This window comes from Pseudophryne corroboree, chromosome 9 (assembly GCF_028390025.1).
Source record: "Pseudophryne corroboree isolate aPseCor3 chromosome 9, aPseCor3.hap2, whole genome shotgun sequence".
Taxonomy (NCBI): domain Eukaryota; kingdom Metazoa; phylum Chordata; class Amphibia; order Anura; family Myobatrachidae; genus Pseudophryne; species Pseudophryne corroboree.
The window spans coordinates 439,828,544-439,855,391 of NC_086452.1; the positions used below are offsets into that span (position 1 = coordinate 439,828,544).

At 46.8% G+C, this 26,848-nt stretch overlaps 1 protein-coding gene across 1 annotated transcript; it reads left to right on the top strand.

Moving 5' to 3' along the window:
* Positions 1-7,404: 7,404 nt before the first annotated feature.
* LOC134957121 (uncharacterized) lies at positions 7,405-25,958 on the top strand. The gene is made up of 5 exons (XM_063938847.1): positions 7,405-7,584; positions 11,763-11,958; positions 13,308-13,405; positions 23,060-23,154; positions 25,595-25,958. Exons 2-5 carry the CDS (start codon positions 11,774-11,776, stop codon positions 25,853-25,855), a joined length of 639 nt encoding a protein of 212 aa, XP_063794917.1. The 5' UTR covers positions 7,405-7,584; positions 11,763-11,773; the 3' UTR covers positions 25,856-25,958.
* Positions 25,959-26,848: the final 890 nt, after the last annotated feature.

The window sequence follows — 26,848 nt, forward strand, 5'->3', positions numbered from 1 at the left end:
TTGCACATATCGGAGGAAAACCCTGTCCCTGACAAAAGGGTGTATATATATGTATGGGGAGAAAAAGCAAGAGGTGACTTTTCCCCCTTCACATGAGTTAAATTAATTATGTGAAAAAGCATGGGATTCCCCCGATAAGAAAGTGCTGATTTCCAAAAGGTTACTTATGGCGTACCCTTTCCCGCCAACGGACAGGATGCGCTGGGAATCCTCCCCTAGGGTAAATAAAGCTCTGACTCGCTTATCTAAAAAGTTGGCCCTGCCGTCACAGGATACGGCCGCCCTAAAGAATCCTGCAGATAGGAAGCAGGAAAGTATCCTGAAGTCTGTTTATGCACACTCAGGTACAATACTGAGGCCGGCTATTGTGTCGGCCTGGATGTGTAGTACTGTAGCAGCATGGACAGATAATCTGTCTGAGGAAATGGATACCTTAGACAAGGATACCATTTTACTGACCCTGGGGCATATAAAAGACGCTGTCCTATATATGAGGGATGCCCAGAGGGACATTTGCCTACTGGGCTCTAGAATAAATGCAATGTCAATTTCTGCCAGAAGGGTCCTGTGGACTCGGCAATGGACAGGTGATGCCGACTCCAAAAAGCACATGGAGGTGTTACCTTACAAGGGTGAGGAATTGTTTGGGGACGGTCTCTCGGACCTAGTTTCCACAGCTACGGCTTGGAAGTCAAACTTTTTGCCATATATTCCCTCACAGCCTAAGAAAGCACCGTATTACCAAATGCAGTCCTTTCGATCACAGAGAAGCAAGAAGGTCAGAGGTGCGTCCTTTCTGGCCAGAGGCAGGGGTAGAGGAAAGAAGCTGCACCATTCAGCTAGTTCCCAGGAACAGAAGTCCTCCCCGGCTTCCACTAAATCCACCGCATGACGCTGGGGCTCCACAGGAGCCAGGAGCGGTGGGGGCGCGTCTCCGAAATTTCAGCCACCAGTGGGTTCGCTCACAGGTGGATCCCTGGGCTATACAGATTGTGTCTCAGGGATACAAGTTGGATTTCGAAGAGATGCCCTCTCACCGTTACCTCAAATCGGCCCTGCCAGCTTCCCCCATAGAAAGGGAAGTAGTGTTAGCGGCAATTCACAAGTTATATCTCCAGCAGGTGGTGGTAAAGGTTCCCCTCCTTCAACAAGGAAGAGGATACTATTCCACAATGTCTGTGGTACCGAAACCGGACGGTTCGGTCAGACCCATATTGAATTTAAAATCCCTGAGCATTTATCTGAAAAGATTCAAGTTCAAAATGGAATCGCTCAGAGCGGTCATTGCAAGCCTGGAAGAGAGGGATTTTATGGTGTCTCTGGACATCAAGGATGCGTACTTGCATGTCCCCATTTATCCACCTCATCAGGAGTACCTCAGGTTTGTGGTACAGGACTGTCATTACCAATTCCAGACGTTGCCGTTTGGCCTGTCCACGGCACCGAGAATATTTACCAAGGTGATGGCGGAAATGATGGTGCTCCTTCGGAAGCAAGGGGTTACGATTATCCCATACTTGGACGATCTCCTCATAAAGGCGAGGTCCAGGGAGCGGTTGCTGATCAGCGTAGCACTCTCTCAGGAAGTGTTGCAACAACACGGCTGGATTCTGAATATTCCAAAGTCGCAGCTGATTCCTACGACGCGTCTGCCCTTCCTGGGCATGATTCTGGACACAAACCAGAAAAAGGTGTTTCTCCCGGAGGAGAAGGCTCAGGAGCTCGTGACCTCCGGTCAGAGGCCTCCTAAAACCAAAACAGGTATCGGTGCATCACTGCACGCGAGTCGTGGGAAAGATGGTGGCGTCATGCGAAGCCATTCCCTTCGGCAGGTTCCATGCGAGGATCTTTCAGTGGGATCTGTTGGACAAGTGGTCCGGATCGCATCTTCAGATGCATCGGCTGATCACCCTGTCCCCTAGGGCCAGGGTGTCTCTTCTGTGGTGGCTGCAAAGTGCTCACCTCCTCGAGGGCCGCAGGTTCGGCATACAGGACTGGGTCCTGGTGACCACGGATGCAAGCCTCCGAGGATGGGGGGCAGTCACTCAAGGAAGAAACTTCCAGGGGCTGTGGTCAAGTCAGGAGACTTGTCTGCACATCAATATCCTGGAACTAAGGGCCATATACAACGCCCTGAGTCAAACGGAGCCTCTGCTTCGAAACCAACCAGTGCTGATTCAGTCAGACAACATCACGGCAGTAGCCCATGTGAACCGCCAGGGCGCCACAAGAAGCAGGGTGGCAATGGCAGAAGCCACCAGGATTCTTCGTTGGGCGGAGAATCACGTACTAGCACTGTCAGCAGTGTTCATTCCGGGAGTGGACAACTGGGAAGCAGACTTCCTCAGCAGGCACGACCTCCACCCGGGAGAGTGGGGACTTCATCAAGAAGTCTTCACGCAGATTGCAAATCGATGGGAACTGCCACAGGTGGACATGATGGCGTCCCGTCTCAACAAAAAGCTAAAAAGATATTGCGCCAGGTCAAGGGACCCTCAGGCGATGGCTGTGGACGCACTAGTAACACCGTGGGTGTTCCAGTCGGTCTATGTGTTTCCTCCTCTTCCTCTCATACCAAAGGTGCTGAGAATTGTAAGAAAAAGAGGAGTGAGAACAATACTCATTGTTCCGGATTGGCCAAGAAGAACTTGGTACCCGGAATTGCAAGAAATGCTCACAGAGGACCCGTGGCCTCTGCCTCTCAGACAGGACCTGTTACAACAAGGGCCCTGTCTGTTCCAAGACTTACCGCGGCTGCGTTTAACAGCATGGCGGTTGAACGCCGGATCCTAGCGGAAAAAGGCATTCCGGATGAAGTTATTCCTACGCTGATAAAGGCTAGGAAGGATGTGACAGCAAAGCATTATCACCGTATATGGCGAAAATATGTTGCTTGGTGTGAGGCCAGGAAGGCCCCTACAGAGGAATTCCAGCTGGGTCGATTCCTGCACTTCCTACAGTCAGAAGTGACTATGGGCCTGAAATTAGGGTCCATAAAGGTCCAGATTTCGGTCCTATCCATTTTCTTCCAAAAAGAACTGGCTTCACTGCCTGAGGTTCAGACGTTTGTTAATGGAGTGCTGCATATTCAGCCCCCTTTTGTGCCACCAGTGGCACCTTGGGATCTTAACGTGGTGTTGAGTTTCCTGAAATCCCACTGGTGTGAGCCACTTAAGACCGTGGAGCTAAAGTATCTCACGTGGAAAGTGGTCATGCTGTTGGCCTTAGCTTCGGCTAGGCGTGTGTCAGAATTGGCGGCTTTGTCATGTAAAAGCCCCTATCTGGTTTTCCATATGGATAGGGCAGAATTGCGGACTCGTCCGCAATTTCTGCCAAAGGTGGTGTCATCCTTTCATTTGAACCAACCTATTGTGGTGCCTGCGGCTACTGGTGACTTGGAGGATTCCAAGTTGCTTGACGTAGTCCGGGCTTTGAAGATTTATGTGACCAGAACGGCTGGAGTCAGGAAGACTGACTCGCTGTTTGTCCTGTATGCATCCAACAAGCTGGGTGCTCCTGCTTCAAAGCAAACTATTGCTCGCTGGATCTGTGGCATGATTCAGCAGGCTCATTCTGCGGCTGGATTGCCGCATCCAAAATCAGTGAAAGCCCATTCCACAAGAAAGGTGGGCTCTTCTTGGGCGGCTGCCCGAGGGGTCTCGGCATTACAGCTTTGCCGAGCTGCTACTTGGTCGGGTTCAAACACATTTGCAAAGTTCTACAAGTTTGATACCCTGGCTGAGGACCTTGAGTTTGCCCATTCGGTGCTGCAGAGTCATCCGCAGTCTCCCGCCCGTTTGGGTGCTTTGGTATAATCCCCATGGTCCTTACGGAGTCCCCAGCATCCACTAGGACGTTAGAGAAAATAAGATTTTACTCACCGGTAAATCTATTTCTCTTAGTCCGTAGTGGATGCTGGGCGCCCGTCCCAAGTGCGGACTTTCTGCAATACGTGTATATAGTTATTGCTTACTAAAGGGTTATGTTATGTGGCATCAGTTGAGTGATGCTTGTTTGTTGTTCATACTGTTAACTGGGTAAGTATATCTCGAGTTATACGGTGTGATTGGTGTGGCTGGTATGAGTCTTACCCTGGATTCCAAAATCCTTTCCTTGTAATGTCAGCTCTTCCGGGCACAGTTTCCTTAACTGAGGTCTGGAGGAGGGGCATAGAGGGAGGAGCCAGTGCACACCAGGTAGTACTAAATATTTCTTTAGAGTGCCCAGTCTCCTGCGGAGCCCGTCTATTCCCCATGGTCCTTACAGAGTCCCCAGCATCCACTACGGACTACGAGAAATAGATTTACCGGTGAGTAAAATCTTATTTTTGTCCCTCAAAATTCTACACACAATAACACATCATGACAAAGTGAAAAAAGGGTTTTTCTTTAGATTTTTGCAGATTTATTAAAAATACAAAATTAATAAATCACATGTACGTAAGTATTCACAGCCTTTGCTCAATACTTTGTTGATGCACCTTTGGCAGCAATTACAGCCTCAAGTCTTTTTGAATATGATGCCACAAGCTTGGCACACCTATCTTTCGGCAGTTTAGCCCAATCCTCTTTGTAGCACCTCTCAAGGTCCATCAATTGGATGGGAAGCCTCGGTGCACAGTTATTTTCAGATCTCTCCAGAGATGTTAAATCGGATTCAAGTCTGGGCTCTGGCTGGGCCACTCAAGGACATTAACAGAGTTGTCCTGAAGCCACTCCTTTGATATCTTGGCTGTGTGCTTAGGGTCATGTCCTGCTGAAAGATGAACTGTTTCCCCAGTCTGAGGTCAAGACCGCTCTGGACCAGGTTTTCATCCAGGATGTCTCTGTACATTGCTGCATTCATCTTTCCCTCTATCCTGACCAGTCTCCCAGTTCCTGCTGCTGAAAAACATCCCCACAGCATGATGCCGCCACCACCATGCTTCACTGTAGGGATGGTATTGGCCTGGTGATCATCGGTGCCTGGTTTCCTCCAAACATGACGCCTGGCATTCACACCAAAGAGTTCAATCTTTGTCTCATCAGACAGGAAAAAGTTTGTTTCTCATGGTCTGAGAGTCCTTCAGGTACATTTTGGCAAACTCCAGGTGGGCTGCCATGTGCTTTTTACTAAGGAGTGGCTTCCGTGTGGCACCTCTACCATACAGGCTTGTTTGGTGTATTTCTGCAGAGATGGTTGTCCTTCTGAATGGTTCTCCTCTCTCCACAGAGGAATGCTGTAGCTCTGACAGAGTGACCATCTGGTTCTTGGTCACCTCCCTGACTAGGACCCTTCTCCCCCGATCACTCAGATTAGAGGGCTGGCCAGTTCTAGGAAGAGTCCTGGTGGTTCCGAACTTCTTCCATTTACAGATGACGGAGGCCGCTGTGCTCACTGGGAACTTCAAAGCAGCATATATTTTTTCTGTACCCTTCCTCAGATTTGTGCCTCGAGACAATGCTGTCTCGGAGGTGTGCAGACAATTCCTTTGGCTTCATGCTTGGTTTGTGCTCAGACATGCACTGTCAAGTGTGGGATCTTATATAGACAGGTGTGTGCCTTTCTAAATCATGTCAAATCAACTGAATTTACCACAGGTGGACTCCAATTAAGCTGTAGGAACATCTCAAGGATGATCAGTGGAAACAGGATGCACCTGAGCTCAATTTTGAGCTTTGTGGCAAAGGCTGTGAATACTTAAGTACATATGATTTCTTATTTTTTTTTAATTTTTAATACATTTGCAAAAATCTCAAAACTTTTTTCACGTTGTCATTTTGGGGTATTGTGTGTAGATTTTTGAGGGAAAAAATTAATTTATTCCATTTTGGAATAAGGCTGTAACATAACAAAATTAGCAAAAAGTGAAGCGCTGTGAATACTTTCCAGATGCACTGTATCTAGAGCAGTTTTTGAAATGAAAAGTGCTGATTGGGCGCTTTGGGCAACTACTCCACTTTATCTCTCTCCAAGGTTTGAGACATCTCCCCCCACTGTTTTTGTATGAGCAATTAAAGTATTATATTATTTAAGAAATGTTTAGACTTCAGCAAATTTATCTCCTGATCACCGTGGGTTAATATCTCTTATGACACTTAATTGCGACACTTTATATGTTCACACACTGAATCGCTAATCACTGTAATTAGGTGGTAACTGAACATTACCACGTATTGTGTAACCCCATTATATCTGATGAAACACCACTGTGAGTGGAGATCTGCCAGTTACAGTCTCCTCCGTCTTGTTCATTGATATGGTAGCTCCACGTTTATCGGTCGCTGAGGTGACAGTTCCTGCATTTTACCTGTGGACGTTGGTGGAGCAGGATTGATCGCCGTCGTGGATTGCAGCTAATGTAAACCTGAGGACATCTAAGTGAGGTACGAGGATCTTAAATCTACTTTTTATGGAAACTAAGCAGAATATTGTGGTTCCCACTTGTCATTTCCCAGTCACTTTCTTAGACTATCCAACACTACAATGGCCTTGTCCTAGCTTGGGGGGTCATTCCGAGTTGTTCGCTCGCAAGCTGCTTTTAGCAGCTTTGCACACGCTAAGCCGCCGCCTACTGGGAGTGAATCTTAGCATAGTAAAATTGCGAACGAAGGATTCGCAATGTTGCGATAAGACATCTCTGTGCAGTTTCTGAGTAACTCGAAACTTACTCGGCATCTGCGATCAGTTCAGTGCTTGTCGTTCCTGGTTTGACGTCACAAACACACCCAGCGTTCGCCCAGACACTCCTCCGTTTCTCCAGCCACTCCCGCGTTTTTCCCAGAAACGGTAGCGTTTTTTCACACACACCCATAAAACGGCCAGTTTCCGCCCAGAAACACCCACTTCCTGTCAATCACACTCCGATCACCAGAACGAAGAAAAGACCGTGAGTAAAATTCCTAACTGCATAGCAAATTTACTTGGCGCAGTCGCAGTGCGAACATTGCACATGCGCACTAAGCGGAAAATCGCTGCGATGCGAAGAAATTTACCGAGCGAACAACTCGGAATGACCCCCTTGATCCTGTGATGCTCATTTCTCCTTCCATATACTAAGGGCAGTATGGAAATTAAGCGGGGGTACATGTGGCACAGTGGCCTCAGGTAAAGACAGGAAATTCTGCGCTGGATGTCTAAGTGATGTCACTAGTTCCCCAGTGATGTCACTAGTTCCTCAGAGAGTGCTAAGGTACACCATTCGGACCAGTGTAGGTTCTCAGGACAAAATGGCGGCCTCCACTGTGAATAGGCAACAGGGGACCCTCACAAGGAATATAAGCACCAGCTATATGGTTCTATTGTACATGTACAGCTGATGGATGACTTGAGTTTATTGCTGAATATTTCAAGACTTTCATCCCATTTGTGTCTTCACCCAGCCGTCTCCCCAGCTCAGCACTTCTCATTTCCCAGCAGGACACAGAGAGGTTGCATGGCTGCAGGACAGACAATGATTTCATGTTATTAATTATTACCAGGGGGAAAACTGAGAACCAGACAGAGGTCACTATGACAACAGCTCCCCCGACAATATGACAGTATAAAAACACTGTGTTCTATAATACTTTATAACTTCACAGCACAGAGAAGACACAACCCACGGTAAGACATTTCTTCTGAGGTAACACTGAAGTAAAGGACAGGTGCAAATGGGGTTCGTTCCTTCCATTGCACACCAGCAGCTAATCCATGATTGAGTCTGTAGTACGTCCAGACAGCATTTTTACCTGTTAGCAGGGGTGTATCTTCCTATTGGCCAGGATGGCACTCGCCAGGGGTCCCAGCCGAGGAGGGGCGCCGTCCAGAGGTGCCACCCGCGGGCAGTAGGTAGATTAACTTTTAGAGGCAACAGCTATCCCCCCACCCCCGTGTAGTTCCTCACCAGCAGGGATGCCCAGTAACGATCACAGTATGCAGCAGCGGCTGCTGGGGGGTGTAGTTTATGTAGAGTTTCTTGTCTGTATTGTGGTGCGGTGCTGGACCCCGGCGCCAATTACAGTGGCTGCTGCTGCTGCATTCTTTGATCATTAATGGGCATCCCTGCTGTTGAGGAACTACACAGGGGGTGGGGGGATAGCTGTCGCCTCTAAAAGTGAATCTACCTAAAAGTGCTGCCTTTAATAGTAAAATCAACATGGGGCATATGAGTGTCTGGCACTGTGGGGGCATACGAGTGTCTGGCTCGGTGGGGGCATACGAGTGTCTGGCTCGGTGGGGGCATACGAGTGTCTGGCTCGGTGGGGGCATACGAGTGTCTGGCTCGGTGGGGGCATACGAGTGTCTGGCTCGGTGGGGGCATACGAGTGTCTGGCTCGGTGGGGGCATACGAGTGTCTGGCTCGGTGGGGGCATACGAGTGTCTGGCACGGTGGGGGCATACGAGTGTCTGGCACGGTGGGGGCATATGTGTATCTGGCACGGTGGGGGCATATGTGTATCTGGCACGGTGGGGGCATATGTGTATCTGGCACGGTGGGGGCATATGTGTATCTGGCACTGTGGGGGCATATGTGTATCTGGCACTGTGGGGGCATATGTGTATCTGGCACTGTGGGGGCATATGTGTATCTGGCACTATACTTCTAGCATACCTCCCAACTCTCCTACCCGGGGGAGCGGGACACTCGCGCGGCCAAGCCGCGCGCGCTCCCGAAAAGGGGGCGTGGCCTCCAAAAGGGGGCGTGGCTTCGCGGGAGGACCCGCGATCGCGAGTCACGCCCCCGTTTTCGTCACTGAGGGGGCATGCCCAGCGCTCTGTGAGCCGCTGGCATGCCTCCTCTCCCTCTGTCTGCACTGAATAGACGCTGTGCGCATGCGCACAGCGTCTATTCACCGCTGCTCTGCTAAGCAGGGCAGCGAGAGACGGAGCCTCCCAACTGCCCCCCCCACCGCGGGACACTGCGGCCCGCGGGTGGGACAGCGGGACAGTCCCCAAAAAACGGGACTGTCCCGCGAAAATCGGGACAGTTGGGAGGTATGCTTCTAGGCATTATGTGTAACTGGCACTATACTTCTAGGCATTATGTGTAACTGGCACTGCACTACTGGGGTCATTATGTGTAACTGGCACTATACTGGGGGACATTATGTGCATCTGACACTATATGTGTAATGAGAACTACTGTGGGTATTTTCTCTAAGGCTGCTAATTGTGTGTGCGCGCATGTGTAGGGGGTGTGATTATATATTTATGGTTTGATAACATAATATAAAATTGTGAGGCCATGCCCACTTTCCCAGGCATGTGCACGCCTTTATATATATATATATATATATATATATATAATTCCATGGACATCCGCACTAATCTGCAATTCAGAAGCCAGCCAGATGGTGCTCAACTCCAAGGAACAGTAGATTCCAATAAATAGTCATTTGTGAAAGAGGGCACTCACCAATTTTTTTAAAAGGTCAAAGGTTATTTATTACCACATCATGAAGTCGTGACTTCATGATGTGGTAATAAATAACCTTTGACCTTTTAAAAAATTGGTGAGTGCCCTCTTTCACAAATGACTATTTATTGGAATCTACTGTTCCTTGGAGTTGAGCACCATCTGGCTGGCTTCTGAATTGCAGATTAGTGCGGATGTCCATGGAATTTATATATATATATATACACACACACACACACACACACACACACACACACACACACACACACACACACACACACACGTAGAACCCAGCGCCTTCTGTGTTATGCAAACTCCAAGTGCAAACTTAAATAGTTATATGCGTACCGCATCCCATGTGGATATCAAGCATGTGATATAAATCTTAGTTCTCCTGATATCGGTCCTGTAGCTTTCCCACTAACTTCGTGGACGGTCCGTATGAAAATTAGAAGAATACCACAAAATAGTGTAATATTGCCAGCATATATGAAGGTGTGCATAAGTAAATTTTCTAATGTGATTAGTAATGGTGCCTTTAAATAAACAGTGCACCCAGTGTCATAATGAAATGACTGTGAAAAAGTGCCCACCGCCTGTAGTAATATATATAAGTACCCTCAGGACTTGTAAAACTTCTTCTCCTGTGGTTCTTGTTGGGGACCCTGGATCAGGTGCGACTGGACTATGGGGGTAAAGTCCAGTCGCACCTGATCCAGGGTCCCCAACAAGAACCACAGGAGAAGAACCATACAAAGTTACTCCTACATGCAAGTTTTACAAGTCCTGAGGGTACTTATATATATTACTACAGGCGGTGGGCACTTTGTCACAGTCATTTCATTATGACACTGGGTGCACTGTTTATTTAAAGGCACCATTACTAATCACATTAGAAAATGTACTTATGCACACCTTCATATATGCTGGCAATATTACACTATTTTGTGGTATTCTTCTAATTTTCATACGGACCGTCCACGCAGTTAGTGGGAAAGCTACAGGACCGATATCAGGAGAACTAAGATTTATATCACATGCTTGAGATCCACATGGGATGCGGTACGCATATAACTATTTAAGTTTGCACTTGGAGTTTGCATAACACAGAAGGCGCTGGGTTCTACCATTCTGTACATTTTATCTATTTGGACTTTTGAAATAGAGTTCATACAAGAGGACCCTTTTAGCAGCCCCCCTAAATAGGGGAAGTATTTTTGACTGCTTTAATTATTAATGATACTAGTCTTGTAATTTAGGTAGCAGCGCTATTTTGCACTATTGTTTCATATATATATATATATATATATATAGGCACTACTGTGTGGCATAACGTGTATAAGGGGTACTACTGTGTAGCATAACGTGAATAATGTACATTACTGTGCTGTGTCATGTGACTAAGGCACACTACTGTGGTGTAATTTGAATTGGGATACTATTGAGAGGCCACACCCCTTTTTTTGGCACATGTGCCTTCCCTATTTCAAATATGGGGGGGGCACCAGTCCTTTACTTTGCCAGGGGCGCTCGGACACCTAAATACACCCCTGCCTGGTTAGTATTTGCTATTTGTGTTTGTTGTTTTGTTATGTTTTGCATCTGGTAACATGGAACAATTAAACATTATTCATTTTATTTTTAGAAATTCCAAGTGCGGGTGCAGAAGTTCCTGTACTTGACATTTCTAAGAATAAAAGGCGTCATTCAAAGTCAGATATATCCGGAATCGCAAAATGTAATTGCATGTCCATTTGCAGTTATGTAAGCGATCCATAATCAGTCGTATACGCAAATCTTGAGCTGCGACTCTCTCTCCTTGGCTGCGGCTTTCTCCCCTTGGCTGCGGCTTTCTGCCCTTGGCTGCGGCTTCCTCCCTTTGTCGTACCTGGCAGAGATGAGGCTGGATTGAGACTGCGACTTCACACCCACTGCGAACATGCACACGCCCCTTTTCCTGCGAGTGCACACCCATTCCTGCCCCGGTCTCTGTGACCATTTGAGTCAGAATAGTGCTATGGACTATATTACTTTTCTGGATAGTTATCTGGCAGCAGTTTCCAGTAATGGACACATTTTCCCTCAGTGTAGTGCATCGCTTGGTTTACCTAGTAAGGAAAAAAAAGAAGACATCAATTAAAGTCACCTGAAGGTGGAGATGATGAAAACACAAGCTCAAAGACATTTTGGGCAGGATGTAATAAAGTCCGACTTCGGTGGTCGTGCGCGATGGGGCATGATTTAGCCCTGTACATGATTGACCCTTTAAAAAATGTCCAAGTTCGTCCAGCATCTCACCTGACCGTCAAACTTGGACTTCACTACATCCCGGCCCTTGTGTATTAATAACTATGTACATTTTTAACATTTTCCTCTATTTTTAAAGGTAAGATCTTCATGGCCAGTTGTCAGGACTCCAGAGCACTCCCCGGACATAGGGGAACTCTCCATAAAACTGTCTCTGACACCAGCCCATTTCGTCTCAGTGCTTGTGGGACACTGCATGAAACTCTTGAGGAGGAGGATAATGAAGAGGAGGATGTGTCCAGGACAGCACTGGATTATATTCAGCAGCTGCACAGGTAGGTGGCCAGAGACATTGCTCCAATTATAGTAAGTGTCCAAAGTTCTTAAAGGGAATATATAATCAGGAACACTGAGAGGGGGCAGGTACAAATTACCTGGGGTTCTCTGGAGGACCATGCCAGCCAAGTAGGCTGAGCAACTCGCCCTTCCCTCCCAATGCTAATGCTATATGATGTCAGGCAAGTTCTTAATTGGGCTAACCCACTTTTCAGTATGGACTGTATTGTAAACTAACTGTCAAGCAATATAGTCTGCATTGTAAACTAGCCACCATGCAATATGGTCTGTATTGTATTCTAGCCACCAGGCAATATAGTCTGTATTGTGTACAAGCCACCAGGCAATATAGTCTGTATTGTGTACTAGCCACCAGGCACTATAGTCTGTATTGTGTACTAGTAGCCACCAGGCAATATAGTCTGCATTGTGTACTAGTAGCCACCAGGCACTATAGTCTGCATTGTGTACTAGTAGCCACCAGGCAATATAGTCTGTATTGTGCCTAGCCACCAGGCAATATAGTCTGTATTGTGTACTAGTAGCCACCAGGCAATATAGTCTGTATTGTGCACTAGCCACCATGCAACATAGTCTGTATTATGTACTAGTAGCCACCAGGCAATATAGTCTGTATCGTGTACTAGTAGCCACCAGGCAATATAGTCTGTATTGTGTACTTGCCACCAGACAATATAGACTGTATTGTGTACTAGTAGCCACCAGGCAATATAGCCTGTATTATGCACTAGCCACCAGACAATATAGTCTGTATTGTGTACTAGCCACCAGGCAACATAGTCTGTATTGTGTACTAGGAGCCACCAGGCAACATAGTCTGTATTGTTCACTAGCCACCAGGCAATATAGTCTGTATTGTGTACTAGTAGCCACCTGGCAACATAGTCTGTATTGTTCACTAGCCACCAGGCAACATAGTCTGTATTATGTACTAGTAGCCACCAGGCAATATAGTCTGTATTGTGCACTAGCCACCAGGCAATATAGTCTGTATTGTGTACTAGTAGCCACCAGGCAATAGAGTTTGTATTGTTCACTAGCCACCAGGCAACATAGTCTGTATTATGTACTAGTAGCCACCAGGCAATATAGTCTGTATTGTGCCTAGCCACAAGGCAACATAGTCTGTATTGTGTACTATCCACCAGATAAACTGTAAGCATTCTAGACTAACCACCTGGCAATAGGGCCTGTATTGTAAGATGCATGGTATATAGGGTTGTGCACTGTGTTACATACAAGGCATCTAATGACCATACATCTAGTTATACAGATGCATCGTCTTTGAGTTTTAAAATGACAGATAACTTTCATTTATTCTCTAAAGTGTTCTGGGTCAAGAAACAGCTGAATATTTCCTGAATCCTCCACCGATGGATTTTCAAGTCAGCCCTTTCTTACAGAAAATTCTGGATGGGATGGAAGGTAAATCTATACTCTCTCTATCCTCGTCTGTGTGGGTAAAGCATTAACTCTCAGCCCCGATGGTGGCATGGCAACTGCTAGTGGGAGAGAAAATCACTAGACTACACATTAGTAATGTGTCTTCACACGGTACACAACATGCACAATATATTCCAGGGAGCAGCTGCATCTGAACTGGGATACATTCTCAGTGGGACTTGGAAGACTGCAATATAATTCATGTCATAGCAACTTCATTTAATTATAATTGCATTTGGCCTTTTGCTTACTCCCTTACAATGAATATTAGTGGTAAACGCAGGATTTCAAGAGGGGGGTTTCCAAGTGCAGTCCACAATCTCCCACTATGTGGAACACTGGAGTAAGTGGAGGAGTCTGGGGTAGTGGCAGAAGAACCTAGTAACAATCCTGGACATTCATGTATGCAGTGGTCTTTTTATACACTGGATACTGTATGGAATACAATATTAATATTTAACGTTATAGATGGTCTATATTATAGGCTGTATCCAACATACTGTATTTCTAGAGATGAGCGCCTGAAATTTTTCGGGTTTTGTGTTTTGGTTTTGGGTTCGGTTCCGCGGCCGTGTTTTGGGTTCGACCGCGTTTTGGCAAAACCTCACCGAATTTTTTTTGTCGGATTCGGGTGTGTTTTGGATTCGGGTGTTTTTTTAAAAAAACACTAAAAAACAGCTTAAATCATAGAATTTGGGGGTCATTTTGATCCCATATTATTATTAACCTCAAAAACCATAATTTCCACTCATTTTCAGTCTATTCTGAATACCTCACACCTCACAATATTATTTTTAGTCCTAAAATTTGCACCAAGGTCGCTGGATGACTAAGCTAAGCGACACTAGTGGCCGACACAAACACCTGGCCCATCTAGGAGTGGCACTGCAGTGTCACGCAGGATGTCCCTTCCAAAAAACCCTCCCCAATCAGCACATGACGCAAAGAAAAAAAGAGGCGCAATGAGGTAGCTGACTGTGTGAGTAAGATTAGCGACCCCAGTGGCCGACACAAACACCGGGCCCATTTAGGAGTGGCACTGCAGTGTCACGCAGGATGTCCCTTCCAAAAAACCCTCCCCAATCAGCACATGACGCAAAGAAAAAAAGAGGCGCAATGAGGTAGCTGACTGTGTGAGTAAGATTAGCGACCCTAGTGGCCGACACAAACACCGGGCCCATTTAGGAGTGGCACTGCAGTGTCACGCAGGATGTCCCTTCCAAAAAACCCTCCCCAATCAGCACATGACGCAAAGAAAAAAAGAGGCGCAATGAGGTAGCTGACTGTGTGAGTAAGATTAGCGACCCTAGTGGCCGACACAAACACCGGGCCCATCTAGGAGTGGCACTGCAGTGTCACGCAGGATGTCCCTTCCAAAAAACCCTCCCCAATCAGCACATGACGCAAAGAAAAAAAGAGGCGCAATGAGGTAGCTGACTGTGTGAGTAAGATAAGCGACCCTAGTGGCCGACACAAACACCGGGCCCATTTAGGAGTGGCACTGCAGTGTCACGCAGGATGTCCCTTCCAAAAAACCCTCCCCAATCAGCACATGACGCAAAGAAAAAAAGAGGCGCAATGAGGTAGCTGACTGTGTGAGTAAGATTAGCGACCCTAGTGGCCGACACAAACACCGGGCCCATTTAGGAGTGGCACTGCAGTGTCACGCAGGATGTCCCTTCCAAAAAACCCTCCCCAATCAGCACATGACGCAAAGAAAAAAAGAGGCGCAATGAGGTAGCTGACTGTGTGAGTAAGATTAGCGACCCCAGTGGCCGACACAAACACCGGGCCCATTTAGGAGTGGCACTGCAGTGTCACGCAGGATGTCCCTTTCAAAAAACCCTCCCCAAACAGCACATGACGCAAAGAAAAATAAAAGAAAAAAGAGGTGCAAGATGGAATTGTCCTTGGGCCCTCCCACCCACCCTTATGTTGTATAAAAAAAACAGGACATGCACACTTTAACCAACCCATCATTTCAGTGACAGGGTCTGCCACACGACTGTGACTGATATGACGGGTTGGTTTGGACCCCCCCCAAAAAAGAAGCAATTAATCTCTCCTTGCACAAACTGGCTCTACAGAGGCAAGATGTCCACCTCATCATCACCCTCCGATATATCACCGTGTACATCCCCCTCCTCACAGATTATCAATTCGTCCCCACTGGAATCCACCATCTCAGCTCCCTGTGTACTTTGTGGAGGCAATTGCTGCTGGTCAATGTCTCCGCGGAGGAATTGATTATAATTCATTTTAATGAACATCATCTTCTCCACATTTTCTGGATGTAACCTCGTACGCCGATTGCTGACAAGGTGAGCGGCGGCACTAAACACTCTTTCGGAGTACACACTTGTGGGAGGGCAACTTAGGTAGAATAAAGCCAGTTTGTGCAGTGGCCTCCAAATTGCCTCTTTTTCCTGCCAGTATAAGTATGGACTGTGTGACGTGCCTACTTGGATGCGGTCACTCATATAATCCTCCACCATTCTATCAATGTTGAGAGAATCATATGCAGTGACAGTAGACGACATGTCCGTAATCGTTGTCAGGTCCTTCAGTCCGGACCAGATGTCAGCATCAGCAGTCGCTCCAGACTGCCCTGCATCACCGCCAGCGGGTGGGCTCGGAATTCTGAGCCTTTTCCTCGCACCCCCAGTTGCGGGAGAATGTGAAGGAGGAGATGTTGACAGGTCGTGTTCCGCTTGACTTGACAATTTTCTCACCAGCAGGTCTTTCAACCCCAGCAGACTTGTGTCTGCCGGAAAGAGAGATCCAAGGTAGGCTTTAAATCTAGGATCGAGCACGGTGGCCAAAATGTAGTGCTCTGATTTCAACAGATTGACCACCCGTGAATCCTTGTTAAGCGAATTAAGGGCTCCATCCACAAGTCCCACATGCCTAGCGGAATCGCTCAGTGTTAGCTCCTCCTTCAATGTCTCCAGCTTCTTCTGCAAAAGCCTGATGAGGGGAATGACCTGACTCAGGCTGGCAGTGTCTGAACTGACTTCACGTGTGGCAAGTTCAAAGGGCATCAGAACTTTGCACAACGTTGAAATCATTCTCCACTGCGCTTGAGACAGGTGCATTCCACCTCCTATATCGTGCTCAATTGTATAGGCTTGAATGGCCTTTTGCTGCTCCTCCAACCTCTGAAGCATATAGAGGGTTGAATTCCACCTCGTTACCACTTCTTGCTTCAGATGATGGCAGGGCAGGTTCAGTAGTTTTTGGTGGTGCTCCAGTCTTCTGTACGTGGTGCCTGTACGCCGAAAGTGTCCCGCAATTTTTCTGGCCACCGACAGCATCTCTTGCACGCCCCTGTCGTTTTTTAAATAATTCTGCACCACCAAATTCAAGGTATGTGCAAAACATGGGACGTGCTGGAATTTGCCCATATTTAATGCACACACAATATTGCTGGCGTTGTCCGATGCCACAAATCCACAGGAGAGTCCAATTGGGGTAAGCCATTCCGCGATGATCTTCCTCAGTTGCCGTAAGAGGTTTTCAGCTGTGTGCGTATTCTGGAAACCGGTGATACAAAGCGTAGCCTGCCTAGGAAAGAGTTGGCGTTTGCGTGATGCTGCTACTGGTGCCGCCGCTGCTGTTCTTGCGGCGGGAGTCCATACATCTACCCAGTGGGCTGTCACAGTCATATAGTCCTGACCCTGCCCTGCTCCACTTGTCCACATGTCCGTGGTTAAGTGGACATTGGGTACAGCTGCATTTTTTAGGACACTGGTGACTCTTTTTCTGAGGTCTGTGTAAATTTTCGGTATCGCCTGCCTAGAGAAATGGAACCTAGATGGTATTTGGTACCGGGGACACAGTACCTCCAACAAGTCTCTAGTTGGCTCTGCAGTAATGATGGATACCGGAACCACGGTTCTCACCACCCAGGATGCCAAGGCCTCAGTTATCCGCTTTGCAGTAGGATGACTGCTGTGATATTTCATCTTCCTCGCAAAGGACTGTTGGACAGTCAATTGCTTGGTGGAAGTAGTAAAAGTGGTCTTACGACTTCCCCTCTGGGATGACCATCGACTCCCAGCAGCAACAACAGCAGCGCCAGCAGCAGTAGGCGTTACACGCAAGGATGCATCGGAGGAATCCCAGGCAGGAGAGGAATCGTCAGAATTGCCAGTGACATGGCCTGCAGGACTATTGGCATTCCTGGGGAAGGAGGAAATTGACACTGAGGGAGTTGGTGGGGTGGTTTGCGTGAGCTTGGTTACAAGAGGAAGGGATTTACTGGTCAGTGGACTGCTTCCGCTGTCACCCAAAGTTTTTGAACTTGTCACTGTCTTATTATGAATGCGCTGCAGGTGACGTATAAGGGAGGATGTTCCGAGGTGGTTAACGTCCTTACCCCTACTTATTACAGCTTGACAAAGGGAACACACGGCTTGACACCTGTTGTCCGCATTTCTGTTGAAATACCTCCACACCGAAGAGCTGATTTTTTTGGTATTTTCACCTGGCATGTCAACGGCCATATTCCTCCCACCGACAACAGGTGTCTCCCCGGGTGCCTGACTTAAACAAACCACCTCACCATCAGAATCCTCCTGGTCAATTTCCTCCCCAGCGCCAGCAACACCCATATCCTCCTCATCCTGGTGTACTTCAACACTGACATCTTCAATCTGACTATCAGGAACTGGACTGCGGGTGCTCCTTCCAGCACTTGCAGGGGGCGTGCAAATGGTGGAAGGCGCATGCTCTTCACGTCCAGTGTTGGGAAGGTCAGGCATCGCAACCGACACAATTGGACTCTCCTTGTGGATTTGGGATTTCGAAGAATGCACAGTTCTTTGCTGTGCTTTTGCCAGCTTGAGTCTTTTCATTTTTCTAGCGAGAGGCTGAGTGCTTCCATCCTCATGTGAAGCTGAACCACTAGCCATGAACATAGGCCAGGGCCTCAGCCGTTCCTTGCCACTCCGTGTGGTAAATGGCATATTGGCAAGTTTACGCTTCTCCTCCGACAATTTTATTTTAGGTTTTGGACTCCTTTTTTTACTGATATTTGGTGTTTTGGATTTGACATGCTCTGTACTATGACATTGGGCATCGGCCTTGGCAGACGACGTTGCTGGCATTTCATCGTCTCGGCCATGACTAGTGGCAGCAGCTTCAGCACGAGGTGGAAGTGGATCTTGATCTTTCCCTAATTTTGGAACCTCAACATTTTTGTTCTCCATATTTTAATAGGCACAACTAAAAGGCACCTCAGGTAAACAATGGAGATGGATGGATACTAGTATACAATTATGGACGGACTGCCGAGTGCCGACACAGAGGTAGCCACAGCCGTGAACTACCGTACTGTACTGTGTCTGCTGCTAATATAGACTGGTTGATAAAGAGATGTCGTAGTATGTATGTATGAAGAAGAAAGAAAAAAAAACCACGGTTAGGTGGTATACAATTATGGACGGACTGCCGAGTGCCGACACAGAGGTAGCCACAGCCGTGAACTACCGTACTGTACTGTGTCTGCTGCTAATATAGACTGGTTGATAAAGAGATGTCGTAGTATGTATGTATGAAGAAGAAAGAAAAAAAAACCACGGGTAGGTGGTATACAATTATGGACGGACTGCCGAGTGCCGACACAGAGGTAGCCACAGCCGTGAACTACCGTACTGTACTGTGTCTGCTGCTAATATAGACTGGTTGATAAAGAGATGTCGTAGTATGTATGTATAAAGAAGAAAGAAAAAAAAACCACGGTTAGGTGGTATACAATTATGGACGGACTGCCGAGTGCCGACACAGAGGTAGCCACAGCCGTGAACTACCGTACTGTACTGTGTCTGCTGCTAATATAGACTGGTTGATAAAGAGATGTAGTAGTATGTATGTATAAAGAAGAAAGAAAAAAAAACCACGGGTAGGTGGTATACAATTATGGACGGACTGCCGAGTGCCGACACAGAGGTAGCCACAGCCGTGAACTACCGTACTGTACTGTGTCTGCTGCTAATATAGACTGGTTGATAAAGAGATGTCGTAGTATGTATGTATAAAGAAGAAAGAAAAAAAAACCACAGTTAGGTGGTATACAATTATGGACGGACTGCCGAGTGCCGACACAGAGGTAGCCACAGCCATGAACTACCGTACTGTACTGTGTCTGCTGCTAATATAGACTGGTTGATAAAGAGATGTCGTAGTATGTATGTATGAAGAAGAAAGAAAAAAAAACCACGGTTAGGTGGTATACAATTATGGACGGACTGCCGAGTGCCGACACAGAGGTAGCCACAGCCGTGAACTACCGTACTGTACTGTGTCTGCTGCTAATATAGACTGGTTGATAAAGAGATGTCGTAGTATGTATGTATAAAGAAGAAAGAAAAAAAAACCACGGTTAGGTGGTATACAATTATGGACGGACTGCCGAGTGCCGACACAGAGGTAGCCACAGCCGTGAACTACCGTACTGTACTGTGTCTGCTGCTAATATAGACTGGTTGATAAAGAGATGTAGTAGTATGTATGTATAAAGAAGAAAGAAAAAAGAACCACGGGTAGGTGGTATACAATTATGGATGGACTGCCGAGTGCCGACACAGAGGTAGCTACAGCCGTGAACTACCGTACTGTGTCTGCTGCGACTGGATGATAAATAATGATATAAAAAATATATATATATCACTACTGCAGCCGGACAGGTATATATATTATATAATGACGGACCTGCTGGACACTGTCTGTCAGCAGAATGAGTTTTTTATAGAATAAAAAAAACACACCACACAAGTGAAGTCACACGACGAGTGTTTAACTTTTTCAGGCAATCACAATATAGTATACTACTAACTATACTGGTGGTCAGTGTGGTCAGGTCACTGGTCAGTCACACTGGCAGTGGCACTCCTGCAGCAAAAGTGTGCACTGTTTAATTTTAATATAATATGTACTCCTGGCTCCTGCTATAACCTATAACTGGCACTGCAGTGCTCCCCAGTCTCCCCCACAATTATAAGCTGTGTGAGCTGAGCACAGTCAGATATATAATATATACATAGATGATGCAGCACACTGGGCTGAGCAGTGCACACAGATATGGTATGTGACTGTCTTGTACTCCTGGCTCCTGCTATAACCTATAACTGGCACTGCAGTGCTCCCCAGTCTCCCCCACAATTATAAGCTGTGTGAGCTGAGCACAGTCAGATATATAATATATACACAGATGATGCAGGCATGCAGCACACTGGGCTGAGCAGTGCACACAGATATGGTATGTGACTGAGTCACTGTGTGTACCGTTTTTTTCAGGCAGAGAACGGATATATTAAATAAAACAACTGCACTGCTGGTGGTCACTGTGGTCAGTCACTAAACTCTGCACTCTCTTCTACAGTATCAGCCTCAGGTCAATCTCTCTCTCTCTCTCCTAATCTAAATGGAGAGGACGCCAGCCACGTCCTCTCCCTATCAATCTCAATGCACGTGTGAAAATGGCGGCGACGCGCGGCTCCTTATATAGAATCCGAGTCTCGCGAGAATCCGACAGCGTCATGATGACGTTCGGGCGCGCTCGGGTTAACCGAGCAAGGCGGGAAGATCCGAGTCGCTCGGACCCGTGAAAAAAAACATGAAGTTCGTGCGGGTTCGGATTCAGAGAAACCGAACCCGCTCATCTCTAATTTCTATAATATAAGTGGCCAAGAAGAGGCTAAACATACCATAATAAATAAATACACAAACATAATAGAACCAGTACTGCACTTTGAAAGCTCGCATTCTCCCACCTCATGGTAAGGCTCCTGTCTCTTCTTACTGGTAGCTACTCTCTGGTCCAGAGCACTGATCCACACACACAGAAAACTCAGATACACACACACAGAAAACTTGGTAGAAGAAGCTGATACCACTGGACATGCGCAGCAGCTCTGCTCTGTCCATTAAACTGCGTATTATGGCAGCAGCTCTAGTAATCATATACCATTGCTATTGCTGTCATAATTTGAGCCACTTGCCCCCCCCCCGGCGTTTGCCTCTGAATATTGCCTGGAATGGGGTGGAAATGTGGTCTGGCTAATATGCTGTATTTTAAACCGGAATGCGTTTTAATAACCAGGGGCAGGATCAGGGGCTGGATTTCCAATTAACATTTTTGACTACCACCAGCCTAAATTGTTGGTCTAGTGGTCCATCTGGACATGACCATGGACCAACTGTGCTCGGAGTCTGATGGCTGTGTAATTCACTACATCAGTATTGGTCCTACAAGGCTTCCGTAGCTATAGAACCAATACTGTGATAGGCAGTGATGTCGGGCTGTCAGAACTCGCATTACCTACATTAAGCGCAGTGATAAGGAAGCATTGCAGAGTAGCCCCGGATGGGACAGGGAACAGAGAACTGGGAAAAGAGAATTAACACAAACACACCACAGGATACATGATGATACATGATGAAATATTGAATCTATAACTGAAAGTATATGCATATAAAGAGATGGTTTATTCATAAAATGTGCACATAAAAATTAACAGTATAACTTATATTTAAAACTAAAACCATTGTAATAGACTCTCAGCACGGGGGCCGGAACTTGCATGGAACCAGTATATAGCATAGTTCCACTGAGCTAAGTGGAACACGTCCATGTCCCACTGTGGCCCTCTGACACAGTGAGAACTAGGCGTCACACATACGTCAAAGACCAAATGGCGGCCATCTTGGAAAAGGACTTGATGCCTCCGCTCAGGAGCATTTTGGAGGCAGGCAGAGGGCGCTCTCCGGCTCTTCCAATCACAGCAGCTGGGTTAGCATCCCCCGCTTGGCTCCCAGCTGTTTATCATGCACATCCTGTGTCCGTCCGTGCTGCTAAGCTACTCAATGCTGATTGGTGGATGACACTGGTCGTTCTTGTGAGAGGTCTCCACACACTGATTGGTGGATGGCTGGAGCTATCCACCAATCAGACTGAATTAAGTTGTTAGGAGAGACGTCAAGGGGTCTAAGGCAGGGCAAGCAATTTGATTGGGTTTTAGCATTGATCTGAGGTCTGATTTGTAACAGGGGGAAGTAGTGGGGCGAAAGTTGCATGATTTTGGTAATCAGTAATTGGGTGTTTAGGTGTGGCCCATGATTTTTAATGATATGGGGGGAGGGGTTAGCAGATTTGGGGTATGAATTTAGTGAGAGAGGGATGTTTCGGATCCCTGTAGATGGAAATACTAGATAAATACAATTCAGGGTCATTTTCTGGGATTGGTCTAAGTATGTTAAAGTAACTATAGGAAGACTTAATAAAAAATGTATTATTCCCCACACCCCCCTTCATATAAAGCATGTACACATATCCCTTCTATCCAAAGCACTATTTCCCAGTATATGTGTATATCCCCTTTAGCTGCAAGAACCTGAACAACTGGATTGGTCCATAATTTGCGTCCCAATTGCTCAGTGGTCCCCGCTCGTCCGGTGGATGTGATCACCTGGTGCAGATTCAAGAGGAAACACGTTTTGTTCCCAGTTATTGAGGAGTCAGAAATAGCATCTGCACCGCTCTATTGTGTTGTTGAAATGCTGCTTGAAATGAGCTTGTCTCTGACGCAGCATCATTACTAGCAATGCCGACTGTTGTCTCCTTTATGGCTCCTGTAGACACCCTGGGGGCGGAAGAATTGTGGAGAATCCTGCAAGAGAAATCCAAGCAGAAACTTCAAAAAGTTTACGGTGAGCTGATCGGAGAAGACACGGTGAGTATAGAGAACCAGTACGCCCATGACACGATGAATCCACAGTAAAATGCATCCAAAGTCTTTAGCAACAGAAGTCTTTAGAGTTTAAGGTGCCTCCAAGGCTGCCATCAGAAATTGTAGGGCGCGGGACTAACCAAATAGGCAAAAGATGCGTGGAGCATTAAATGGTGTGTAAACTAAAAACAAAACAATTATCAAAGGTTGGGCCGTGGGGTTAGGTGTTATCGGTCATATTTATCTATAACAAACATTAAAGAATATTTTGGTTCTGAATGCACATATATCGTATCGTTGATCTGTAATAAGTGTGCACTACGGCCTGATCTGCTGGTGACCCCCCCCCCCCCCCCCCCAGGCACGGGCCTCCAGTCCCGGCAGTCCCCCCCGATGGTAGCCCTGGGTGCCCCCGCCCCTATTTTTCCTCTAGGACTTTTGTTGCACTTAAGAAACCATATGGTAGGATTTACCATACTTGGGGGTGTGGGGGGTGCTAAGTCTTGGAGAGTAATAAAGTGGAGAGAGATAAAGTATCAGCCAATCAGCTCGTAACTGCCATGTTACAGGCTGTGTTTAAAAAATGACAGGAGCTGGTTGGTTGATACATATGCCCCTGGTGAGATCAATATTACACACATAGGCGTTTCTATAATAGGTGCAAAGTGTCCCATTTTACACAATGTGTCCCATTATTACACTGCACCCATTTTTAACACTTTCCTTTCCGAAGTCCAGCAAAAATGTGCTTGCGCAGTAGCCAAATTGGTCTCCGGAACATGGCGGACGCCATGTTTCTGGAGACCTGCGCATGTGCAGTAGACTCCAGCACAACGCCGAAGACTACTGCGACATACAGAGGAGAGGGCCCACCCGGAGGCGCACACGAGCCCCCTCCTCTGATTATACATACCTGTATTGTGCTTCAAAACAAATCTTCCGGCCTTAGGGGGAGATGAACTGTACCAAACCTTGGATAAAATAGAGAGAGATAAAGTACCATCCAATCAGCTCTTGGCAATTTTTTTAACGCAGCTTGTAAAATGTTAGTTAGGAGCTGATTGGCTGGTACTTTCTCTCTCACCACTTTATCTCTCTTCAAGCTTTGATAAATCTCCCCCTAAACTTCGAGTTTAAAGTGAAAGATAAAATAAAGAGCGTTTGGTTGTAGTTTGTTTATGGGGCCGTATTTTCTAACAGCCTTTAGCGGAGGTATGAGCTATGAGACCGGAAAAGTGCTGCCTACCTACCTGCCGCAGCTAGTCCACATCTCATCTTACCCACTGCACTGCCACTAGCCCCCTCTAGTGGAAAAGGGGAGCCTTAACAATTTCCCATTCAATCCCACCATGTCCCCGCTCATCCCCATTGGGTCATCCTTACACTCTGAAACAGAGGGGTCATTCAGACTGGATCGCTGCAACGACAGCAATCGCAGTCTGAAGCCCTTTGGGGAGTTGCACTGCGCGTGTGCACCCCACGAAGCCCAGTGAGGTGGTTGCGGGACAAGAGGGGGCCTGCCAACGGCGCTAGAACACCATTGGTGGGGCACAGTCCGGACAACGCAGGCATGTCCGGACCATTGTGGGGGTGGGCCGTGACGGCTGTGTGACATCACACGCAGCCGCAGTGACCCAGGATGCGGCGGATAGCCGCCTGCCAGCGCAGCTATGCAGTGCAGGCAGGGAGCTAGTTGGCGGGGGCAAAAGCATCGCCACCGTGCAATGCTTTGGCACCCTTGCGGGGGGGAAATGACATGCAGAGTGGACTAGCCCTGTGCTGGGCGTCCCCCCGCATGTCTGAGTAACTGATCGTACTAATAAAATACAATGCAAAGTAAAGTTACAAACAATTTCATTCAGCTACATAACATTGTATTATTATTTGGAATGATTTATTTCTAACACATTAGAAAGTAACATAAACAAACAAACCAGCGGAATACGGGCCTGATTTAGACTTGATCGCAACAGCAAACTTTTTCTCTAATAGATAAACCCATGTGCACTGCAAGTGAGGCAGATATAACATGTGCATTCAGAGTTAGATTTGGGTGGGGTGTGTTCAAACAGAAATCTAAATTGCAGTGTAAAAATAAAGCAGCCAGTATTTACCCTGCACAAAAACAATATAACCCACCCAAATCTAACTCTCTCTGCACATGTTACATCTGCCCCCCCTGCAGTGCACATGGTTTTGCCCATTAGAGAAAGATTTTGCTTTTGCGATCAGGTCTGAATTAGGCCCTAAGTGCAGACATGAAAGGGAATATATGATAACACAGTGTCACATATTATTCATATTATTATATTATTATATTATATTATGCTATGTATCTGTTAAGCGCCTTGAGTCCTATTGGAGAAAGAGCGCTATATAAATAAAATTATTATTATTATTATTATTACGGTATATTATTCATTGCTTATTTTCTGTTTTTAAGCTGAATATCAGCAGAGACTTGGCTCAGCGGCCGGTGATGCAGAAGGTGTCCAGGAAACGCAATAATCTCATCTACATCAAACAAATTCTGGAGACCCAGCAACGTCTAACCAACGTTCTGCTGTCCGAGAATCCTTTGCCTGACGTGGATGACAGCCAGGGGTTAGAGGGTCCCACGAGATATCTCCCGCAGACTAGATCTGACCCAGTAATATATTCTCAAATAGCTAAAATAGATGCAAAGACTTCTGTTCATTCATAGTACATTAGAAGAGCTTCAGGGTCATTTCCTGGCTGAAGTAAATTTAGAGACCTACAAACAGACAAGGGCTGTGTGTTTAAATAAGTTATAGAGATTTTTTTTAATAAAGACAAAAAATATAAAATTATGCATTTAAATCTGCTGATACTTGAAAATGATACAACAGGCAGGCATGACCTTATCACATGCGCCAAACAGTGCTTTTAGGAAAACAATTATTGTGAAAAAGTATAAGGGATAATGATTATTTATTGTCTGTGCTGTTAGAGGACCCTGCTTCTTCCTCAGCATAAACTACAGTGTCTGGCTTCCTGCTGCCTCCAGTTTCCCCATCACATCATGTCACTGCCCCTGTCACATGCATCCCTGTCCTCACTGACACATCACTCATCTCCTGATATACTCTGTGCTGCTGGGGACCCTGCTCCTCCCACTATATAACTCTCAGCCTATGGCTTCCTGCTGCCTCCATTCCCCTCCTCACATCATGTCACTGCCCCTGTCACATGCATCCCTGTCCTCACTGACACATCACTCATCTCCTAATATACTCTGTGCTGCTGGGGACCCTGCTCCTTCCACTATATAACTCTCAGTCTGTGGCTTCCTGCTGCCTCCATTCCCCTCCTCACAACATGTCACTGCCCCTGTCACATGCAGCCCTGTCCTCACTGACACATCACTCATCTCCTGATATACTCTGTGCTGCTGTGTGACCTTGCTCCTTCCTCTATATAACTCTCAGTCTGTGGCTTCCTGCTGCCTCCTTTCCATATCTTCACATCATGTCACTGCCCCTGTCACATACAGCCCTGTCCTCACTGACACATCACTCATCCCCTGATACACTCTGTGCTGCTGGGGACCCTGCTCCCCCCACTATATAACTCTCAGTCTGTGGCTTCCTACTGCCTCCATTCCCCTCCTCACATCATGTCACTGCCCCTGTCACATGCAGCCCTGTCCTCACTGACACATCACTCATCTCCTGAT